A 22505-nucleotide genomic window follows, 5' to 3' on the forward strand; every position below is an offset into this window, starting at 1 on the left:
TGGTATGAAAGATGACCCTGAATTCCGCCACTATCGGGATATCAAGGAGCGTCCTCCACATCGACTGGCAGAGATCCGCCGCTTCTTTGAGGACTGTATCCACTCTATGCTTTCAATATTCATTCTTTATTTGTGATTTATTAGTCGTGATTAGCCAGGTCTCCTGCTGGCCTATTAGTCCAATTGGATGGTCTAGACCATCAAATGGTTTTCTTTTATGGACATCAGTAATAATCCATTGAAGAACCAAAAGATTGGATGTATTCTGTATCTTTTCCGCATAATCTTTTTCATTGCGTTGTATAACCTTCACTTGTTATGTGCAATGAAGACAAGAAGAACGAGAATAAAACAGTTGCAGTTGCAGTGAATGACTTTCTCCCTGCTGAAGAGGCCATTAAAGCAATCAAATACTCCAGGTGAGTTTTCCAAATATTTTAAAATAGCACTCTTTCGTTATTTTAACTTTATATTAAAATGACTGCATCTAATATATGTGTGGATATAAAAGCTGTTGAAGGTGTTAAATTTTCTCACCCATTTGTTTGCTTATGGTGGATATTTATTTCTGGTGCAGGGATCTATATGCATCATACATTGTGGAAAGCTTGAGGCAGTGAATTTTCCTCACTAAATATTTGGTATGAAAGAGACAGCTGCTTTTTACATTTACTGATTTACTAGGAAGGTGGGCAACATGCCTAATTGTACCAAAATGTCAGTTTGATCCTGTGTTGTGCATTTGGTAAAAATCATTCCATAAAGACTCCATTTGGATCTTAGAATCAAAACTATCTGGAATTATCTTAGTTTTATGTCATCGTCATCAAGGAAATTTGGGGCTTTATTCTTCAAATCCAACTCCCTCGATCGTAGTTCTTTTAAAGCTTATTATCATAGAATTACAGAAACTGTAACACCTTACCATTAAAATTGATAACATTGAAAATGAACTTGGAATGCATTAGAAATCTTGCAATGAGAGATAAAACTCTAAAAAGGGAGAGGGGAGGGGAGGGGGAAGAGAACTCCACCAGGTCAGCATGCCACCATCCCCCTGGAATCCGGAAAAGACCAGGAGTGCAGTGATCATTTTTCACACCTGTTTCAGGGCACAGGGGCAGTGTGTCTGACGCAAGTGGGTGCCGTTCTTCCTCCCCCCACCCTCCCCCCCAAAAAAAATTTTTAATTAAAAAATAGAGAATTAGGCGTAATGGGGTATTTTTTAAGTAAATAACCAGAGGTGGTGGTGATCCACGAACATAATGGAACGACAAGGTCTAGGGGTCAGAATTATATTAGACATATTTTGGCTGACTCGCATCGAGATCAGAGTAATCAGACCAGGACTGATATGAGTTGCCTTGGCAATTCCTCTACATTTCCTACATTATTCAATTTCACAGGCACTGTGAATATCGATTACTGTATTCGGACTCGGCTGAGTTGACAGAGGACTGGCAAGGTGGATCCAATCATGGATTTAGGATGGAAAGAAGTACGGACCCTAACCAGCCCATTTTGGCTTAGTGGAATCTTGGCCTGCCTACTGGATTTGGCTAAGACCAAGTGTACATGAATAAACAATATTTTGACCAAAAATAAATAAATAAATAAACAATTTTACAATACAAAAAAAATGACCAAAATTTCTTCCATTCATGGGAGAAAAGAGAATCTCTTAATCCATGGTTCTGATGGTTGGATGTAGTTCTTGGAATAGTGTGAAGGATAATTTGGACATTGTACAATAAGGGGTAGAGCGAAGAAGGATTCTGATCCTCTACGGCGGAGTAGGTAGCGGCCATTGTGCTGCCTACACCCAGACACGGGCAAAATGACCGTCCTACCAACTGCCCACTGCCCAAGCACTCTGCCTGAGTGGGGCCAACGCCCTTATCTGGATGTAGGCAGCACAATGGCCGCTACCTGCCAAGCCATAGAAGATCCAAATTGGAGGGAATAATGGGACCCGGATTCTCTCCAGCACGTTAGTCCCTCGAGTGCCTTCAACCATCAGATGCGCCAGAGAGGATTCTTCTTGGAATAATGACATCCCAATGGTTAGATTCTCTTCACCCATGGTGAATAAGAATTTTTGCCTAGAAAAAAAGGTTTGATAGTTTTTTGGGAGAGTGTTTCTTTTCCCATAGTGTAGCCTATGTCATTCAATGAATACCTTCATAAAGAATTACTTCAAGGGGCAGATAAGCCAATTTAGGGGAAGGGATGAGAGAGATAGAGAGAGGGGAGTGTTAGCGGAGTCTACACTCTCGTTGAAGAATCATTTCCTCATTATTTTTTTTCCATTGGAGGCATACTTCCATTGCAACAGCATTTGAACCTTCATCTTGCCCATAATTAGAGTTCGGTGCAAGTGAACATTCTTGTATGCTCTCGAGCCGACCAGAGTGGATTCCATCTAATTGGCTCAAGAGCGTACGAGAATGTTCTCGTACGTGAACCTAAGCCTGAGCCAGCCCCCATAATTACTACCACATGGATGTTTGGTTAGGCCTCAATCTAAATAGACATTTTAACGATACCATCATTTATTAAAGGTCAAATTTTCAGATCAATCAGGACATGTATAAATAAAGGCTCTAGTTTATCAATAATTAATTAAAGAAAAAAAGGGACCATACGAGAGCGTGGTTCCTATACCCATATATATAGGATGGGGCAAAAAGATTGCCCTACCCCATGAAAGACGAAAATTTCACCCATGTTTATGCTTCTGACCTCACTCCCATTGGCCTCATGCCGACACAGGTGCCATGCTCCTGGACAAAAAACATGTTCCCTTAATTAAAAGTTAAAAAAAAATCAAAAGTGAACAAGAAAATGTCTAAGTAGCCTCTCAGTGGGTATTAACTATTAAGTTTATCCAATAGCCCAATCCAAGTGGTAGAAAAGTGGCATGATGTACAACTGGCATGAAGGAAACATTTCCCTTTTTTCTTGGGGGGATAAAGAAATATTAAATTCAAAGCATTTTTTCTATTAAGAGAAGAAAGGTAATATATCATCACTCTTCTAAGGGTCTCAGTCGGGCGGTTCCCTTCGGTTTTTGTGTTTTCGGTGTCGGTTTCAGGAAATCGAAACTGAATCAATAAGACCTTTTCGATTTCGACTTCGATTCGGGTTGGGCTCATGTTTGGTTCGATTTCAATGCGATTTGCTTTTGTTTGAAACCGGGGTATAGGTTGGTTTTGGGTAGGAATTAGGTAGAGTTTGTAAGGTTTGGGGGTTGGTTGTAGTATTTGGTTCGGTTCGATCCTATCAGTCGGGCCAATCAGTAGCTTGTCCGTTTAGCCCGAATCGAGCTGAACCCAAATTGTGCTCTAACCCAAAAATCAAAGGTGAACCGATAAGGGCTCGATTCAGTTTGGATTGGGCTCAAGCAGGCCGGGCCTGTTTTACCGGTTCAATTTCGATTGACACCCTTAATTGTTCATATGCTCCTAATATTGTTAGATTTAGCACTACTTGCTAGATGGTGAGTAACTAGGATAAATTGCCTATATTGTTTAACAACTAATACTATATCAAACTGTTCATAAATATTTTGAGTATCCAACAAAAAGGTAATTAAATAACTCCTATAGCCAATGTTCTCTCACTTGGTTAAGTAGCTCTATCAACACCTCATAGCCAGTCCAGATGATGATGGTGGTGAGCCCTAATTGCTCTCAAAACATCTTTTATCAATGGAGAAGTTTGTAAAAATATTAACGTTTTGCTATTTTAAAATCAATAGCAACAAACTACATTTTTTCAATAGGACTAAGTTTCCCTCCATCGATAGAGGACGGTTCACCCACCATGCTAGGGTTCACAAACCCCTCCTAGGGTTTTAGTATATTTCCAAAATGCCTTCTCGATACCCTTTCCCACCTTCTTCCACCCCGCATCATATGGGATCAGTTCATCGTGGATGGAGGAAAACTTGATCCTTTTCAATATGCAACCACAAATTTTGTAAATATTACGGACATGATTGTGTGAATAATTCTAAAAATTACTCATACTGTTAACAATCAATTTTTTTGGCTTTTATTAAGAAAATAAAGATTTAATTTGAAAAGTCAAATCATATGGGAAAAAGAATGTTACTTGGTCGCATGTCCGCACCTGGACACAAGATTGATGAAATGACCATCCCACCTTGTCATGTTGGATGCCTAGGCGTACGTTCCCATTGCCCCCCACGCTAGTGTAAGGCCACGCGACTAAGGAGTGTTCTCTCCCCCTTACCATATTTAGTAAGAGTTTTAATTAGTTACAGACATGGTATTAAGTAGTAGTATCATATCGACATATTGATGTCATCAGAGACAAATATTGATATACATCGGTGGTTTCGATATCTATTGAAGGTAAAATGGTCAAAATATCGCCTATTGCTATCGGCACCAACTGAGACTGTTCCATATTGGTATCAGTATCGACCGAGACCAATACCATGATTTAAATCTATAGTTACATAATCATGATTATAAAAATTAAGTTTTCCACCCACGATCTTTTCGCAAATGGTAATGTAATGTTATGATTGGACTCAGGGTTATCATGAACTCTTACCCCTTATTGTCCATGGTCCAATATACTATTTTTCATTCCAATTAGAGGGTTAGATAGGATGAATTAAGAGATTCCCTCTTCATCCAGGGTGGAGATGGGTCCATAAAATTTACTAATTTCTATTTTGAAAAATAAGCAAGCATGCAATTGGAGTGTATATGGCTTTCACATGTTTTATTCTCTCTTCTCATCTAATGACGTGAACCCCCTATAATCGTAGATGATCCAAAAACAAAGAAGAAGGGGGTTTTTGTTTTTTTAAAGCTGATCTCACTTCCCATCCCTTTACCACACAATCATTAATAATTTTGGTTAAAAAAAAATGAACATGATCTTCGTATGGGAGCGTGCCCATATGCCTAGACATAGGGGTATGCAAAATGACCATCACAACCTTTCCAATTGATGCCCACACGAGGCATTGGCGCAAGGGCCACTCTCCGGGGCAGAATTCATTTTCTTAAAATAAAAAAAATCATAAATAATAGTGAATCCTAAGGACTGATTTGATATGATTTCGATTTCGATTTCAATTTGGGAGGTGAGAAAAACCCCATATCTACAAGTTGCGGTGGCGGCAAGTGCTTTTGAATAGCCCTTTGCTCCTTGTTTCTTCATCTAATCTTTTTTGGGTAAAGGTTCTTCATTTAATTGTGCCGCAGCTTTCTCTGTTTTTTTTTCTCAATTTTTTTGTGGGGTGTACAAAATGCAGATTCAAAACACCACATGCTCATTAAAGAGCAGCACGAATCTCGTGAATGTAATTTCAATTTTGTAATTAAAAGGACTTCTTATTTATTTCAGAATTTCTCTTTCATTTGATTTCTATTTCACTTAACTAAAGTGCAAAAATCAAATCAAACACCTTTAAAATAAAAAATCAACACAAAAAATTGAAATAGAAATCAAACCAAAACAGGCTTTAAGTTCTAACCTACCCGGGCTTGACCTTTCGGTTGGAAGTTGGGACTTCTCAACCCTCGCCTGGCCACAGGCTAGGATTTTCTAGCCGAGGCCAGAAAGCAATGGGCGTGTGTGGCTGGCCGAACCTGGGCTCCAGTTTTATGGGATATACACTTTCGGATCTTTTGCCGTGTCTTCTCTCTCCCCTACCCTTCTTGGAGGCCTTTCTCTCTCCGCTCTCCTTCATTTGGTCTCTCAGCTTCTGAGTCACAACATATATCGTCGTCTCAAAAATCAGGTACGAGCAAAACAGTGTGAGGACAGGCCGATCAGTTCATCTACACAGAAGATGGGAACATTAGGGAAAGCGATCTATACTGTCGGATTCTGGATTCGCGAGTCTGGCCAAGCTCTTGATCGTCTCGGCTGCCGCCTCCAGGGCAACTACTACTTCCAAGAGCAACGTAAGCTTCTCCTCCTCGCTCCACCCATAAGTCTCCTCCATTTTATTTCGGGTTTTTCAGATTTGCGGCTCCCTCTATTTCATTTCTTCCACCTATAATAGCAGAGCACATCTGCTTTGTTATGCTTCAAATTTCGTCTTTTATCATCTCTTTAACAAATCAACGGCGGGGCTGTCTCTAATGTTGTCGAAACAAATTGTGATTTGATTTTTTATATTGTCCAATTTTGATCGTTATAGGATTATGTAAGTAGTTGGATTGTTTAGGGTTTTCTCACACCGATATTTAGATGTCATCGTTTTGAACAAGGTCGATAGAATCTGATCATTGTTGCGCATTTTGAGGGAAGGGATCTGTTCCTGAAGTTTTTCTGCGTCAATAATTGACAGTTCTGATTAAAACGTGAGTTCATCATAAAAGATGTCATTTAGATGATGTGTGTCTGTTAATAAATACAATCTAATTGTTGTTAGAATTGTGTTCTGTTGATGGATTCCCTTCCGTCAATGTCCATGCGTGTTTAAGTATTTCCTCTACACCTGACTGGTTGCTACATCCACTTTAATTTGTTAGAATTAAGCAGCATTTGGGAAATGTACAAGTTACTGATTCCATTTCCTCCAGTTCTACTTGATGCTAATCTTCTTAGAAATTGTAATTCATCCCAACTGAATGTTTTGGTTGTATGCTTAATTGTTGATAGAAGTGCATTTCTTCTTAACTTGCAATGACTAAATTTTGGTAAAAATTGTTTTTAAATTTTATCAATTTACAACTTGGTGTATGGTCACTCTTTTAAAGGTGGGGAGTGCCATCTGTTGTGGGTTAGAGCCCCTCACTTCCAAGTTCCAACAATTTTATTGACATCTGCTGGGATGCATTCCAGTGCCATGTAGAGACAGTAGTAAGAGTCATGATTGCTTTATAAAATGGTAGACTGTATACTTCTTACATGGGCTTGTTAACTGTTTGGCCTTTTTTTAGTCTGTATTCATTTAGTGCAATGGTTTAATTGTACAACCTGTTGCTAAAATTCATGCCAGTTTTTCAACCCACGATGAGATGAGGTATAATTAGCTACCTAATTCTTCATATTTTTGCTGCCTTTTATTATATGTGCAAAGGTGAAGCATCTATTTTTGGAATAATTCTAAAACATCAAACTCCAGTCTTCAAAAGCGCATCTTCAAGTTCACAACTATATGAGTTCCTAGGCTCTAGCCTTTTTAGCAATCAACTGGAGTCTCAGATGTATAACGTCCCTAATTGTACTGTAATTGAGCACCGAGCATTAAATGAATCACAAACATTATTCATTACTCTTCTCAAAGCTTATTTACTCTGTAGTTACTTGCAGTTATGATTTGGTAGGCAAAGTGGTGCCTAGGCAGCCATCATATATGTGAGGAAATTTTTTTTTTCTTCTGTTATCTGAGAGAAAAAGGCAAATTTTTTTTTTGAAAAATTAAAAGATCAGCCATTATTTCTGCTAACAAATAAAATGAATGAGAATAGGAAAGAGGATAACGAGATGATGCTACAGAGATAGAGGAAGAAGGGTGGGACTGATGTCAACAGTTTGATGCTTTAATCGATTGCTATTTGTGGTTAAAAAAACACGTGTGATAAAGAGCATGTGATGCTGGACATGCGTGTGACATGGCTAGACATGTGTTTGGACATGGATGTGTATCTTATGAAAAAAAGCTGCTCAATGGGTGTCTTTTTTGAAAGCATGCTTTGCCCTGATTAAATTTTTTATTGACTAGATTGCTTTTTAATCAATCTGGTATAAGATATGTATGCCAAAGAGGTGAGAGCTCCGTTAAAAAGAGGAAGGAAAAAAATAACTCTCTCTCACAATCCAAGCATCAATTCTGCTCTTTTCATAGAATATGGTTATTATTTGGAAATTTTTTTTAAAGTTATTATTTGTTTATACATGAGGAAGTCATTCTTCGTGTTTCTTTTCACAGAATATAGTTAAGTTCATCTCTGTTTTGAAACTATACATGTTGTCTTTACTTTCTTTTTGATGAATGTCATTCTTATTACCATCTAATGATCGCTTTTCTCGATTTTTTTTATAGTATCCAGGCATCGGACACTCATGAATATATTTGATAAAGCTCCTGTTGTTGATAAAGATGCATTTGTCGCCCCAAGTGCATCTATCATTGGGGATGTTCAAGTGGGAAGAGGATCCTCAATTTGGTATGGATGTGTTTTGAGAGGTAAGTTGCATTAAGATCTCTTGAGGATGTGTTTGTTTTGTTGCATGCCATCTTTACTACTTATTCAGTCTAGTCTTATTGGAAATAACTAATTGATTCAGGTGCCATTTTTCATTTGACCATTGTTCTGGAATTAATGGTAATCCATGCCAGTAAATGAATGGATCCAAGAGTTTTGTGGATCTTGGCCTGCGTATTGTCTGCCTGAATCGTTTTTGTTTTCAATTTCTGTGATTTTTGCACACACCCTCTGAGATGAACAAACTGTCAGAGTGATCTTGAGTTGTGGAATCTTGTTATTTAATTTGGAAAATGATATAAATATAAAAGCCTTGTAAACTCTAGATTGTATGCCCCTCTCTCGTTCTCTCTTCTGTGTTAATTTGTTGATGCAGTTTTTTCAAATGTCAGGTTGCTAATTTAAGTCACTTCATATGTCTTATGCACTTGAAGAGTCTAAACTAGCCAAAAGGCTATTAGCTGATATAGTAGTTAGTTTTTCAATGTTTTAGCAGACTGGCAGAATTCAAAGTGTCGTGTCATGCTTATCAATGGGTGTTGTCCATGTCATTTTGGTACATGGAAGATATGTCATGATACAAGGCTGGGATGGTTTCAGCCCTTGTGCATCAGAACTTGTCTTGTACATATGTTTGTAAACTTCAAAAAGTTCATATTATGGTTTACATTGTAGCAACTAGCAAAGAAAGATGCAGATACTTCATGAATACTCTAAAGGAGGTCAGCAGTCAACCCTTGAGAAGGTGGTTCGTGTCCAGACTGAATGGGTGGTTGAAGTCTAAGTAATGTAGGCAAGGGATTGGAAAGCACATATCATGCCTGGGGGTAATGGCCCCAAGGGGAATTCAAAGGAGAAGATCCCAAGCAGATCTAAACAAGATGTAATTAATGGAGAAGAAAAGAAAAAGAAACTGCAGACCTAATGAAGAGAATAGGAAATAATAAAAAGGCTAGATTCAGAGTACCAATAAGAATGTAGGAAGGAAAAAATGTCCATGATTCTTATTCAGTGCCAGAACCATTGCCATAAGGCACAGTTGCCATGGTGTCTAGGCGACCCAAGGCGGCGGAGAGGGTAAAAAATCAAGGTGACACCAAAAAGGCTACAAAGCCGACCAAGGCGCCCGCTTAGGCGACCAAGGTGCCTGGACGCCTTGACAACTATGGCATACGGCTTAATTTCATTAATTCAACTCACCAAATAAAGCTGTTTAGAATCTTTTATTTAGATTACCTTCTTCAAATACAATATTTGACTTTGGCTTCTAAAAGAAAATCCTTAAACGACCAAATAATGGACTCCTATTACATTATTGCAATTGTGTTGATTGCTTTACCCCTTAAACAAAGAAAACTACGGATTAAGAAATAGACTTGAGGTAGAACTCTTAATTTCGTTAGGCTTCCCAAAATGGAATCCGGACACAGATGTACCTATCAGCAAGATCTTGGTTTTATTAGAAAGGGTATCTTGATAAGCTTTCAAACTGCATCAATGTCGTTCAAAACAAACAAGTTTTGACCATTTAAAATTAAGCCATGAGAAAGTGATTGAATTAACCAATTTCCTGTGATGCAATTTTCCCAGTTACTAACAGATGATCTCTTTTGAGCATGTCTAGACCACATGATTGGGCCATTGGGATGCTACTGCATTACCCCGATTATCCGTCTATTAGCCATGTGTATATAGTTTATAGTTTATAAGCTCTTGTCTAAAGTGGTTTACTCCTAGTTTATGAAAGTGTTGAGTGAAATAGCTCCTTATGTGTATGGTTCGATTTCACGAAATATTTCAGTTTTGAAAAGCCTTGAAACGAACAGTGTCGACTCTACAGGTATACCAAACTTTGACCGAAATTTTGGCATTTCGATTGAAATTTCAGTCATTTTGACAAGATTTTGACGAAATTTTGACTCATTTCGGCAAGATTTCAATGTTTCATCCCATTTCGTCTGAGAACTCCAGAACTAATACAAAATCACAATTTGTAGGCAAAGTCCTTCATTTTACTATTGAATCAAGACTTGGTGGTCAACTGTGGAGCATTTACTTCAACTTTTGGGTGGATTTGAAGCATCATTTGGCCAATTTTCCTCAAATTTCAAAATTTTCTGTAGGGCTATTTTGATGAACTTGAGACATTCTTCAGGCAAAGGATAACTTGGCCGTCATAGGGTCCAAAGCCAAACTACGACTTTGGGTGCTCTTTTTTCAATCTGATGCTTGAAACATATGTAAACATGCTTAATAGGCAATCCCCATTAATTGAAACATACTTTTAAATAGTTTTTCTTCATTCTTAAATCATATTTCAATTTTTTTTATTAAATATTATGTTTTCTAGTATTAAATTATGTGTAGAATAGGTTATATAAGTGAAAGAATACCAAAACATACAACGTACAGTACCAACCTAGGGTCCGAAGCCAAACTGCCATTTATTTTAATCTAATGGTTCAAATATGTTTAGAGATGGTTAGTTAGGGTTTCCCTAAAGTTCCGGACCAAAATATGGCCATCTGATCACCGAAATGGCCAACCAAAATGTACTAGATTTCGGTCGAATTTTTACGAAATCCAAAATCTTGAACTATACTTGTGACTGGTAGTTCATAAAGGGGAACATTACTTCTTGATGGGTCATCAATTACAACTAAGTTTGTGGAATAGGCTGTGGGTCTAGGTGACAATTGGTGCAAACAACACAAAAGCAGAAACCATATGGAATACTAAGAAACTTCTTTGTGGTATTGCAGTTAGGAGAATTGAAGAGGGAATGAAGAAAGAGAAAGGGCTATTCACCGTGAAGTGAAGTTGTAGTTGACCATTAAACCACTGTTATAATATAGAAATTTTCTGTACCATAACCAAAACAATACCCATAAAACTAAGTCTGGCATATTTCACTAATCCCCCCCCCCCACACACACAAAAAAATAATAATAATAAAAATAAAACGGGTCTGGATGCCATGCATACTCATAGGTTACTACAACTTGACTGTTTTCAAGTACAAAAAAAATAACCCTGAAAAGATTCCTAGGTCTTTGACTTGCAATAATAAAGATTCCTGGATCTTTCTTCCCAAATAAGATTGTCATTTGTCCCCCAAAAAAAGAAGAGTAAATAATTGACAAAAAGGAGGAATCCCATGATTCCACCGACTTTCAATCCTTTGTTATCCTGAAGCACACAAAGAACCATGAATTGACCAAACCATCTACACCCAACTCTAGTCAATTGTGAGATGCAAAATGATCTAGCTAAAGTACTGCTTGCTGTCACAAACCTTCATTGAGCCCAATCAAAGTCCTAGTGGCGTTGAACCTGTGGAAATGGTGCAACTGAGGCTGAATTCAGGCTCAACTTTGAACAAAACTGAGTTGGGCATACCCTGGTTCGAACTTGGTTTGGTTTGAAGCTCATCGACCCAGGTTCGCCTGTGTTTCATCCCTAACCTGGTGGAAAAAGGGGAAGAAAGCAAGAGATTAAATACTAGAATTAGTGGCAGAAGAAGAAAGAACAACAGGACAAATATTGCTTTGAGTGCGAGCTGGCATCAGAATGTTGCAGCCCCCTAATCTGAACTATTGCCTCACCCCCCTCCTCAAAGTGCAAATCAGAGAATGGTGATTTTGCTGATAGGGAGTTTGTGGCAGATCTCGCCCTCGGCTCAAGGCTTCTCCATTACAAAGGAGAGGAATCTGGGACACAGGACGGGTTTGGAAAACGAAGGCATGATGAATTAAATATAATATAATTATGGCTGTCGTTTTTCTTTTTTTTAAAGACAATATAAGTATTAAATTTCTGTACAATGCTTAATTGTAGAAGCTAAATGCTATACATTGTGGATGTTAGTGGGGCAAATATTAGTGGAGCTGATTTTTTGTCTGATTGCTTATTGGATTTTAAAAAAAAAGACCCTCCAATATCAGGTATCTGATTATCTGGTGGAAAGATATCAGAATAGTTGGATGCATATTCAGATGGGAGCTGGATTTTCAGCTGTCCATTTTAATCCCAATTTCCATGACAGTTTTGTAGGCTTGTAGCTATCATCTGGTTTGTTCTCTTTTGGTTTTGGATTTTTTTTTCTCCAGAACAATATATTTGTCATATTTTTATCCATTTATTATAATTATTTATGGCAGGATTTGGGACTATTACTAATTTATTTGTTTAGTTGGTGATTTTGATGGGTATCTCTTCATGGCAGTTGCATATTCTCATCAGAAAATTGCCTCTTTGTGTAGGTGATGTTAACAGCATCAGTGTTGGGTCTGGAACTAATATACAAGACAATTCCCTCGTGCATGTAGCAAAGTCTAATCTCAGTGGGAAGGTCTTACCAACAATCATTGGAGACAATGTTACTGTAGGTGAGTATTTCTATAAATGTCTGTCTTAAGTGACGTATGTGTTTTGTCTGTTGGGTCTTGTGTTATGATTGGGGTTTTAACTGGCAGGTCACAGTGCCGTCTTACATGGATGTACTGTTGAGGACGAGGCTTTTGTTGGTATGGGTGCAACCCTGCTTGATGGGGTGGTGGTTGAGAAGCATGGCATGGTTGCTGCAGGAGCCCTTGTGAGGCAGAATACGAGAATCCCATGTGGAGAGGTTTGTCCACATCAGATCTGCTTGAAAGGACTTTATAGTGCTTCTTTCCTTTCCAAGATTCACCATATGATTGCCTTGGATGATGGATCTTTGCAGATTTTAACAAGTTTTGTGATCAAAATTTTTCATGATGTTCTTTCCCACACAAAACTCTTTCTTGCTTTTCTGGTACTGCACCAACGCAATGCCCAGTCTAACTGGCCATTATCATCTTTTACACCATGCACCAAATTGTTATCTTGTAAACGACAGTTCTTATATGGAAAACTTGGGGCTTAGGGCATTAATTGGAGACTAAATTTTTGAGTTTTGTTAAGGTTCCATCTGGTTGGATGTAAAATGCTAAAAATTTAAAACAAAATTATACAATTAGCAAGGTCATGAGTTAGTTACAGTGTTACACAATTAATGTTGATATTCGCTCTAAATTCCCCCCCACCCCCTTTTTAATTTATAAAATTATACATCCAACCAGATGTAGTCCGAGTGAAACCTTAGCAGGTGATGCACCCGCCTTCCCTGATAAAAGCACCCATACATAGTTTCTGTTGTTACTCTTTCTTATGGGGTTTGTTTCGGGGTCCTTTTTCTTGGGGGGAGGGGGAGGTCCATGTTCCCTCTCACGGAGTTCTTTTGGGCAAGTTGACCCCTATTGGGTGGACATGACAATGTAAATTCTCTGTACTGCTTGTCAAGTTTCATTCCATCTGCTTGGAAGAATATGAAATTTTGGTGTTCTTGTCTGGTGTGCTTTGTCATGGTAGATATCCTTGGAAGGAAACCTTTCGTGACAATCATGGTCAAGAGGACCCCATCACCCCAATTGTTCACTCTTTTTGTACCTTCAATATTGACTCTTTAAGATATTATTGAGTGGATTTGCAATTTTTAGAGTGCAACTAGAACAAATCAACTCCACTGGCTTAGTTTTTATAGTACCATCATGCTGCTTTGTTTTACAGGATTAAAGAATTCCAATCTCCTGTGATCTGTAATCCACAGGTATGGGGAGGTAATCCAGCAAAGTTCTTGAGGAAGCTCACGGAGGAAGAAATAGCCTTCATCTCCCAGTCAGCCACCAATTATACCAATCTAGCACAGGTCCATGCAGCTGAGAATGCGAAGAGCTTTGATGAGATTGAGCTTGAGAAGCTGCTCCGCAAGAAATTTGCTCGTCGAGATGAGGAGTATGATTCCATGATTGGAGTTGTTCGCGAGGTACCTCCACAGCTTATCCTTCCTGATAATATCTTGGCAGATAAAGCACCCAAAGCTGCGTGAAGGGAAGATTCAGCTTAAGATGGGGTCTCTTAAATTCTTCGTGAGGGGAAATTTGCCTTAAAAGTGCAGATTTATTGAATATGGGTTCCTTTCTTTTAAATAATTTTTTTGAACCCTGCCATGTTTTAGGATCATTCATGGTGTGCCTTTCTGGCTTCTGGATTTACTTGTTCTCTCTTGTTTATGGAGAACCCCACCTATTTCCTGTTTCTAGAGAAAATTAATGCGACAGTTCCTCTCTGTACCCAAGAGAATATTTTTTTGTTGGAAGATCTTTTTTCTGTACTCATAATTTCTGATCATTTGGGGATTATTTGAATAATTAATGCACTTCATGGAAAATTTTTGTATAAGAAAAGGAAAAAATAGGAAAGCATATATTCTGCACTGTATGTTACGTAGTTATCACACCTTCCACGGTTCCATCCGTCTTCTTTTTAGAAAAGTAATAAAATTTTCTCACTTAAAATTGATTAATTAGAACTCTTAAGAGGGAAAAACAACATATTACTTCTTCCTTAATGGGTTAAGCATGTATTCTGCACTGTGTGTCTCGTTTATCTCTACGAGATACCAGACGAAAGAAAACGATCTTAGAAGATTACAAATTTATATCCCTATTTTCTATCTAAAAATTGTTGTAACCGATCACCAGCTGGGGGCTACTACAGCTTCTCAACTACCTATCAATATCTCCACTTCTACCCTCTTTGTGGAATACTTGATGGGTGGGAGGCAAGCATCTGCATAAGATGGAGACTAGAAGATCTTCACCCCAGTAATGGTAAAGGTGGAGAACTAAAGTATTGGCTCAAGTGAGAAGCCATCAAAGAAAGGTAGGTCAATTTTGAATTTATTGATTTTAAAGTGGAGAGATAATGTTAGCACTTTATTAAAAAAAAAAGAGAAAAAAAAAGAAGGGGAGATTATGCTAGCAATCTTAAATAAAAAGAGAGATCAGTGTCTTTTTGTCAAATTTCTATATCAATGATGCGTGAACGGCTGATGGCGTCCATCTACCTTGTACTCTTCCTAGTCTTAATAATAATTTTTTTTTCACCAAAAACAGAAAAATTCCACTACAAAGGAAAATACAAAAGAACCTAATTTTAAAATGCATTCTAAATTCAAAATATATTCTGATATTGCATAACAAACACAACCTTAAGGCTATGTTTAGAAATCAAGAAAAGAAATAACAGAAAAATTCAAAAAAAAAAATGAATTTGATAAGATAAATAAACACATAAATCAATTATTGGTTCATTATGATTTTTGTCTTATTATGTTTTTTCTTTTCTTAGTTTTCAAACATAACCTAAATTCAAAAACCACAACAAAGGAAGAGAGTCTTCGGTTTATCACTTGGTATCGGCTAAAATGATTCCAAATTCAACGGAGAAAGACCCTCAGACCCCTCAGGACAAACTTTATTTATAGCCTTATTTACAATTTAGAGAGAAACTTGGGCAGTTGGGTTCATGTATTTTTTGAGACGCAAAATTTGGAGATATTTTCTAAACTCTCTTACCCATTACTTGAGGAGAAAAAATCCGTTCCAATTCCCTAAAAGTACAGTGCAGTGCAGTTTAGGGCTGAGAGCTTGACACTTGAAAGATGTTAAATCCAACGGTACCAAGCTTGAGAAGAAAGAAAGAAAAAAAAACTGGGATTCCTTGGGAAAGAAACGAAATAAGAAAAAGAGAGAGAAAAACTCAAAAGTAACTTTTTCATGAATAGTGCCAAAGTCCTACCAAATAAATGAAGTGGAAAAAAAGGGATGCCACCTCACCGGACAAGAATAAATGTATTTAATGAGCTTATCTGGAAGTTTTCCACCTCATGTAACCAAACTGTCACATTTGTGATAATTTGTGAAAAACAAGTACAAATTTTTCACCCCTTTTCTCCGTCAAACAAACAAAGCCTTAAGCCTTAGGAAATTTGAGAGGATTTTAATCCCTTTGCGATATCTTTCTGTAATGGCCAACAAAAGAAATCTTGTCCAAAGCTGCTTTTCCACTCGTGGAATCACTAAAGAAAACAAGTCGCATGCTCCTTTGCCTTGTAGTCCTCCATTTCCATTTGATTCGAAGTTTTGACCCTAATTCAATAATCCTAGTTGATTCCGTTGTCTTTTACACTCTATTCTGTTATGTATAGATTAGACTTTAGAGACTTGGAAGTTCGCAATACATTCATGGCCCATAGGAAGTCAAAGCAATAGGGAATATTAGAACATAGGGTGTTAATTGGTTCAGGTTCTTTCTTTCTTTCTTTGTTTTTTGGTTCGATTCAAGATACAATATGTATAAATTAAAATAAAATAATTTTTATAATCTTAAAATCACAATTAAACTGGTTCTATTCGGTTTCATTCGCTTCAACCACGGTCTCAGAATTCAGTTCAAATTTGGTTTAGATAGAAATAACATGTTGAAAACACATAAAGTTGAAAAAGAAAACAATAAAGATTAGGTGTAATTAGCTTTATTGTTCTTAAAAGATTGTATTTTTTTTTTTAAATGTATTTTAATTTTGGACAAAAACAGAGGATTAAAATGAACATACTAAAACAACTCTTACAAAGGCTTCGTTTGATCGCAAGGAAAATTAAAGGGGAGATAAGTGAATTTTCGTGTGCCCATTGGCTTGATATTAAAAATGTAATTGCATGTAAAGATCCCTTGCCCTTCAGTTTATAGCAGAAACACAAATTAGGTTAGTCGTTTATTATCTTCTACTAAGGTTGTCTATTTAGAACTGGAACTAAAATCCGAAAGTGGCCATTTATAACAAACCGAAAAAATCCAGATCAATTTGATTTTGATTTTTTAACTAAAACAATTGATTTTAGCCAAATTGAACTTAAACTATACTAAATCCTATAATTATGTGGCTTTGTTGAGTTGTGTGAAATTACATACTAAGAATTTTTTGTTAATTCTATGAGATTATACCTTGTTAGTAGAGATTCTAATTTTCTTCCCAACTTTATTGTTTCAACTTGAACCGAATTTCCAAGACCGTGTATAAACCAAATGAAATGAAAAAATCGAACTGAATTGATTGCCACCCTTGACTTCTCCAATAACCCTAGCGCGACTATGAAAGAATGAGCCACAGACTAGGAAATGAAAAGGACACGAGAGAGAGAGCATTACGATCAGGGTTGTTATTTGATAACTTCCAAGTGAGCGAGAGAGAGAGATAAGTGACCGGTAAGTGCCGTATCCTTATGGGATGCGATTTTTGTGCTGTAGCACAGGTTATGTCAAGGCACATGGGTCTACCACTCAAGTGGTAGGATGATCATTACGTCCAACCCTATGTGCTTGGGTGCAGCCTACGCTGCAGCACAGAGAACAGCGCCCCTATTAATTTTAGTTTAATCGTGGGCATTGATGAGGGCTTGAGGCGTGATTTTATTGACAAAGGAGGGCAGATTCTGCAAGTAAAAGAACGTACGTGATCGTCTGTCATTCCCGAATTCCGATTTCCTTTTTCACACCTCCGTGCATCTCAAATCTCAAGTCCCCAAGTGTCTATAAATATGTGCGAGAGTAACGTGTAGAGACTGGGAGACAACTGGGACTGGGACTCTGGGTGCGAGGGAGGGAGGGAGGGAGGGAGCTTCTTCTGAAAGCTAGGGAGCAATATGGGGGCAGAGGAACTACAGGCCTCCCTGACCAACAATGAAAGGAGGTCTCCTCTTATACTCGGACTTCAACCTTCTGCCATTGTTGATCATATTGCTAGGGTGGATTGGTCTTTGCTGGACCATATTCCCGGAGAAAGAGGCGGTTCTCAGCTGGTACCTACACCTATCACACATTCTTTGATTATTTTCTCTACGATAAACCCATTTGTCTTCCATGATTTGCTTCATAATTTCTCTTTTCTTCTTATAGGTTTTCTTTATAGGATCTCTCGTTTCTGAAGTTAACTTCCAAAATTTTCAACTTTAACTCTCGTTTTCTTCTTCTTTTTTGTTGGTAGTTTATTGGCTGTCTCGTTAATGTAGGCTTGAATTTCTGATTTTTTAAGTATTTATCTGTGGTCTTGTGGTGTTTGGTTCTAGCAGTATTATAAGAATGATCAGGTCCCAGTTCCTACATTTATGCTAGAAGCTCTCTTCCCGAACTACCATGTTGCATATATTCTTCTGGATTCTTATTATTTGTTCGGACGGGAATGTGCATCATGAGTTCTCTCACAGTTCATGGTTTCTCGGCCTCACCAGATACATTAAAATACCTAAAAAGTGTTTTTTGTTCTATTAATTACTGATCATTTCAGTTGTTGTGGAAGCTGAATTTTGTACTTTCTTTGTTCTTTTTCATTTATTTGATCCTTAGGCTCCATTTTTTTCCATAAAAAAAATATGGGAAATGATTTCTTATTTCTCTAAAATAGGAATTTTCAATTTTTTTTTTTTAAAAACTTTAAATGCCAACAAAAAGAAAAAAAGAGGTATTGAAAAATAGAAGAAAAAAAATACGTGGAGAAAATTTTCTTGTAAAATATCATTTGCACGGAAGATTTTACAATGGAACAAAAAGGGTTCCTAATATGATGTGCCATTGTTAGGGGATAAATTTTATATTTGGGAGAACTGAAGCTTTTCCTCTGATCCTGATTAGGTTGCTATTGAAGAGCTGGAGCATATATTGAATGAGCTGAAAACCCACATTCTCCCAACCCCTGGTGATCCATCTCCCATCATAACAATAGCTGGTGGTAGTGTAGCTAATACGATCCGAGGTCTGACTGTAGGATTTGAGATCCCATCTGGAATAATTGGGGCTTGTGCAGATGATGAGCAGGGCCACTTGTTTGTACATAATATGAGCTCTAATGGAGTGAACCTCTCAAGATTGAGGTTGAAGAAGGGACCTACTGCACAAGTGAGTTCCTTTTTTCTTTATTGGAACCTCTTTCATTCATTAAATTATCTTTAATCATTGTTGATCCCATACTAATTTATCACATATCCTAGTGTGTTTGTTTGGTTGATGCAGTGGGCAATCGGACTATGCGACCCTGTCTCTCCAATGTCGTTAGACTTCAGGTGAATGGGTTTTTGTTGACTAGTTTAACTTTAGGGTTCTTTAATGATATTTATTACCTATTACAAACAAATAAATCAACTAAAATATAAAAAGACGATAGGGAATAAAAGACGATAGGGAATAATTAGAAGACAGTTGCTGATATTTTAGGTTGTTTACATGCTTTCTTATTATTTGGGTTTTCTTTCAGGCAGATGAATTAACTACAGAAGATTTTAAAGGTTCTAAGGTAAAGCATTTCTTACTAAACATTTAATTTCATAGATTTATTCCTTACCTATGTTCAGCAACAACAACAACAACAAACTCAGCCATGTCCCAACTTAATGGGGTTGGCTACATGGATCTAAACAAAACAAAGTAGGGAAAACATAATTCTAACCAAAAAGGGAAACAGAGATGGGAAAAGAGGAATCGTTATCCCCTCCAATTCCTCCAAAATCTCACTTGGGGGCAGAAATGACCACCCTATCCCCTGCCCAAAAACACTGCCCAAGGTGGGGTCCACTCCCCCCTATTAGAGGAATTGGAGGAATTGGAGGTGCCCGCGAATTGGAGGTGATAATTATTCGGAAAAGAGGGATGTGAAAAGAGATGGGAAATGAAAAAAAAGAAAGAAAAACAAACGAAAGATGGAAGAGGAAAGAGGCTCAGCCCAGCACGTCAAGAGATTCTTAGTTAAATGGGGTCTGCGACATGGATCTTTGCCCTCCAATAGGCTCTGTCCGAGGTCATACTTGGTACAAGACCTAGACGTGCATGTCCTTCCTCACCACTTCTATTGTCATTTTGATCATTTCATAGATTTATTCCTTACCTATATTAACATGAACAAATAAAATATAAGCTTGTCTGGTAAAATGTGGCTATTGAATATGGTGGTTAGTATAGCTGTTTAGGTGGAGTAGCAGAGCACATGTTTTGGACCTGCCATTCTTTTGTAATATTTTGCCTATGCGATCTCTTAGGTCAAAATATACCCATTGTTGGATTTCTTTTGGATGGTAAACGAGATTTGCATGGGTTCATGGGATGCCTGCAATTTATTATCCCAATGTCTGAATAAGGGCCACATGTAATGAATCTTTAGATATCCCATTTATACATTGGTAAGCTATAAACTGTATTGACTTGGAGGCTCCTTGTGATTCCATCCATTTGGATATACCTATTTTCTTACAGTGGTTGGTGATGAGATATGCAATTTCCAATTTGGAAGTTATTCGTGCGGCAATTAGGATTGCTAAACAAGTGGGAGTTTGTGTCTCCCTGGATTTGGCCAGTTTTGAGGTATTAATGTAATTTTAATAAAAAGAAATTTAATATTTAAACTATGGTGCAATTCTCTTATCTGATTTGTGTTAAAACTTTGGGCAGATGATTCGAAACTCCAAGCCACAGCTTCTAGAGTTACTTGAATCTGGGGACATTGACCTCTGTTTTGCCAATGAGGATGAAGCAAAAGAGCTGCTAAGGTGATCAAAACCTGGTCATGCTTTATATTATATTAATCCTGACCAATTGTGTCTCATACAACGAGGGAAGATTAAATAAATTTCATCTGCATTTCTGGTTTCTTCTCACTCAATATTGCATTTGAGCAAATGTTCAACTTGGGACAAGTCCATGTACATGAAGGTTGATATTGAAAAATCTATAGTTGTGTGATAGTTGTCACGAAGGTAGGGTTAAATCTAAACTATACCAGAAGAATGCTTATAGTCAGATTATCACTCGAGCCGTTCTCACATAAAGGGATGGAAGAAGAAGAAAGGAAGTGGGAAAGGAGTAAAACATTTTACCCAAATGGAAATTTTGTTGGTGGGAATGTCAACCGAAGTTAGGGATTCATAAATCACTGTCCAGAGGACCATGGTGGTGATAAGAATATCTGACATAAAGTACTCTATTCCAGAGCTAATTGATTTATGATATGGATTGACCTGTATTCACTCAATCTGGTTCGTCTTCAAATGGTTTTAGGGGTGAGCAAAATGCTGGTGCAGAGGCTGCTGTGGGGTTTCTGGCCAAACATTGCCAATGGGCCGTGGTTACACTAGGCCGTAATGGATGCATAGTGAAGCATGGGAAAGAGGTCAGTAAGATTTAACTTTTTGGTATTCTGTTTACCGCATACATCATTAAAATGACTATTTCTGAATCACTTACTTCACAGGTAAATTGATGGATTTTTGCATACTTTTTAATTAGCTTTGTGCTTTAATGTACACATATGACATGTTTACTTGCCAGTAATTGCTATAGAAAAGTGCATACCAAGGTTCTTCCTTTGAAGATCTAAATCTACAGATATGGGTGGCAAATATTTGATGCATATCCATCTCTAGTGTTAGACAATCCTTCTTTGCGTTTTCTCTTGGTGAAGAAGCATGTTGTTCCACTCGGTGCAAGTGTAAAATCTATCTTTGGTGATACTTAATAGTGAGGGTCTCTTACTTTCAGATGGTCAGAGTTCCAGCCGTAGGGGAGACATCAGCAACTGATGCTACTGGAGCAGGTGACCTCTTTGCAAGTGGTTTCTTGTATGGGTTGGTGAAAGGGCTGTCTCTTGAAGACTGCTGCAGAGTGGGATCCTGCAGTGGTGGTTCTGTCATCCGTTCACTCGGGGGTGAGGTTACACCCAAGAACTGGCAATGGATGTACAAGAAAATGGAAGTAAAAGGCCTCCCGCTTCCCGATTTCTGCAAGCCCTAAATACAGATCAAAGTGTTTCTGGGTCAATCAGAAGGATAATTGTCTTTCATTGTGAGAGCCTGCTCTTTGGAGAAGGCAGCTATTGGTCTTGTTGACAGCTTAGAGAAAGAGCATCTAGGCTTGAGAGCAGGGTGGAATGAAGGAGTGCTGTGGAGGTGAAAAGATCCTATTCCGGAGCTTTCTGCTTGTAATTTGTGGTTTTTGTTAATCTTAATATTAAATTCTGAGGAAGACTGACACAGCTGCTCGGCTTATGATTTTAATTGGATTTTGTGGTGTGAGTTTACTTGGTTATTTCTAACAGTTGTAAAAGATACAGAATTGGAGAGCCATTGCAATGGTATTCATCCAATTTTATCATTATGAGGCATTTACTTAAAGATATACTTCGGAATGTTTTATTGTTCCGTTCATAACTTCATATTATAGTTATTTCAAGTCTTCAAGGTATGCAGCTTCAATCTATTGATGATGGTTAGGTTTCGGGTTTACTGCTTCAGTTCTCTTCGATTGCTAGCCCTTGATTATATAGATGCTAGCTATTGCACTAGCTAACTGTCGATTAGTTATTCTAGTGGCCATTAGAAACACAGTAGCTTCCTCAGA

At 37.7% G+C, this 22505-nt stretch overlaps 2 protein-coding genes and 1 long non-coding RNA gene across 5 annotated transcripts; all 3 read left to right on the forward strand.

Moving 5' to 3' along the window:
* Positions 1-629, forward strand: LOC122657800. The gene is made up of 3 exons (XR_006332362.1): positions 1-95; positions 332-419; positions 578-629. It is a non-coding gene; the product is annotated as an uncharacterized LOC122657800 (long non-coding RNA).
* Positions 630-5721: 5092 nt separating this feature from the next.
* On the forward strand, positions 5722-14465 carry LOC122659766 (gamma carbonic anhydrase 1, mitochondrial). Of its 2 annotated transcripts, XM_043854901.1 has the most exons (6): positions 5722-5951; positions 8042-8185; positions 12467-12592; positions 12680-12831; positions 13834-14131; positions 14250-14465. In XM_043854901.1, exons 1-5 carry the CDS (start codon positions 5837-5839, stop codon positions 14110-14112), a joined length of 816 nt encoding a protein of 271 aa, XP_043710836.1. In that variant the 5' UTR covers positions 5722-5836; the 3' UTR covers positions 14113-14131; positions 14250-14465. The 2 variants fall into 2 exon arrangements, with proteins under 2 accessions (XP_043710836.1, XP_043710835.1); XM_043854900.1 differs by having other exon boundaries at positions 13834-14465.
* Positions 14466-17744: 3279 nt separating this feature from the next.
* Positions 17745-22489, forward strand: LOC122660580 (uncharacterized sugar kinase slr0537-like). Of its 2 annotated transcripts, XM_043855950.1 has the most exons (9): positions 17745-17926; positions 18756-19019; positions 19112-19183; positions 19375-19413; positions 20367-20474; positions 20562-20659; positions 21168-21279; positions 21648-21912; positions 22102-22489. In XM_043855950.1, exons 1-8 carry the CDS (start codon positions 17771-17773, stop codon positions 21897-21899), a joined length of 1101 nt encoding a protein of 366 aa, XP_043711885.1. In that variant the 5' UTR covers positions 17745-17770; the 3' UTR covers positions 21900-21912; positions 22102-22489. The 2 variants fall into 2 exon arrangements, with proteins under 2 accessions (XP_043711885.1, XP_043711886.1); XM_043855951.1 differs by lacking the exons at positions 19375-19413; positions 22102-22489 and having other exon boundaries at positions 21648-21913.
* The last annotated feature ends 16 nt before the right edge of the window (positions 22490-22505 follow it).

This window comes from Telopea speciosissima, chromosome 4 (genome assembly GCF_018873765.1).
Source record: "Telopea speciosissima isolate NSW1024214 ecotype Mountain lineage chromosome 4, Tspe_v1, whole genome shotgun sequence".
In the NCBI taxonomy this organism is placed as follows: Eukaryota; Viridiplantae; Streptophyta; class Magnoliopsida; order Proteales; family Proteaceae; genus Telopea; species Telopea speciosissima.

Bases quoted from the DNA above. Each gene is read 5' to 3' on its own strand.
- LOC122659766 (XM_043854900.1), top strand. From the start codon at position 5,837: ATGGGAACATTAGGGAAAGCGATCTATACTGTCGGATTCTGGATTCGC. The intron at 12,593-12,679 runs GTGAGTATTTCT...TTTAACTGGCAG, and splicing joins TGGAGACAATGTTACTGTAG to GTCACAGTGCCGTCTTACAT. The intron at 12,832-13,833 runs GTTTGTCCACAT...TGTAATCCACAG, and splicing joins CGAGAATCCCATGTGGAGAG to GTATGGGGAGGTAATCCAGC.
- LOC122660580 (XM_043855950.1), top strand. From the start codon at position 17,771: ATGGGGGCAGAGGAACTACAGGCCTCCCTGACCAACAATGAAAGGAGG. The intron at 19,020-19,111 runs GTGAGTTCCTTT...CACATATCCTAG, and splicing joins AGAAGGGACCTACTGCACAA to TGTGTTTGTTTGGTTGATGC. The intron at 19,184-19,374 runs GTGAATGGGTTT...GTTTTCTTTCAG, and splicing joins CCAATGTCGTTAGACTTCAG to GCAGATGAATTAACTACAGA.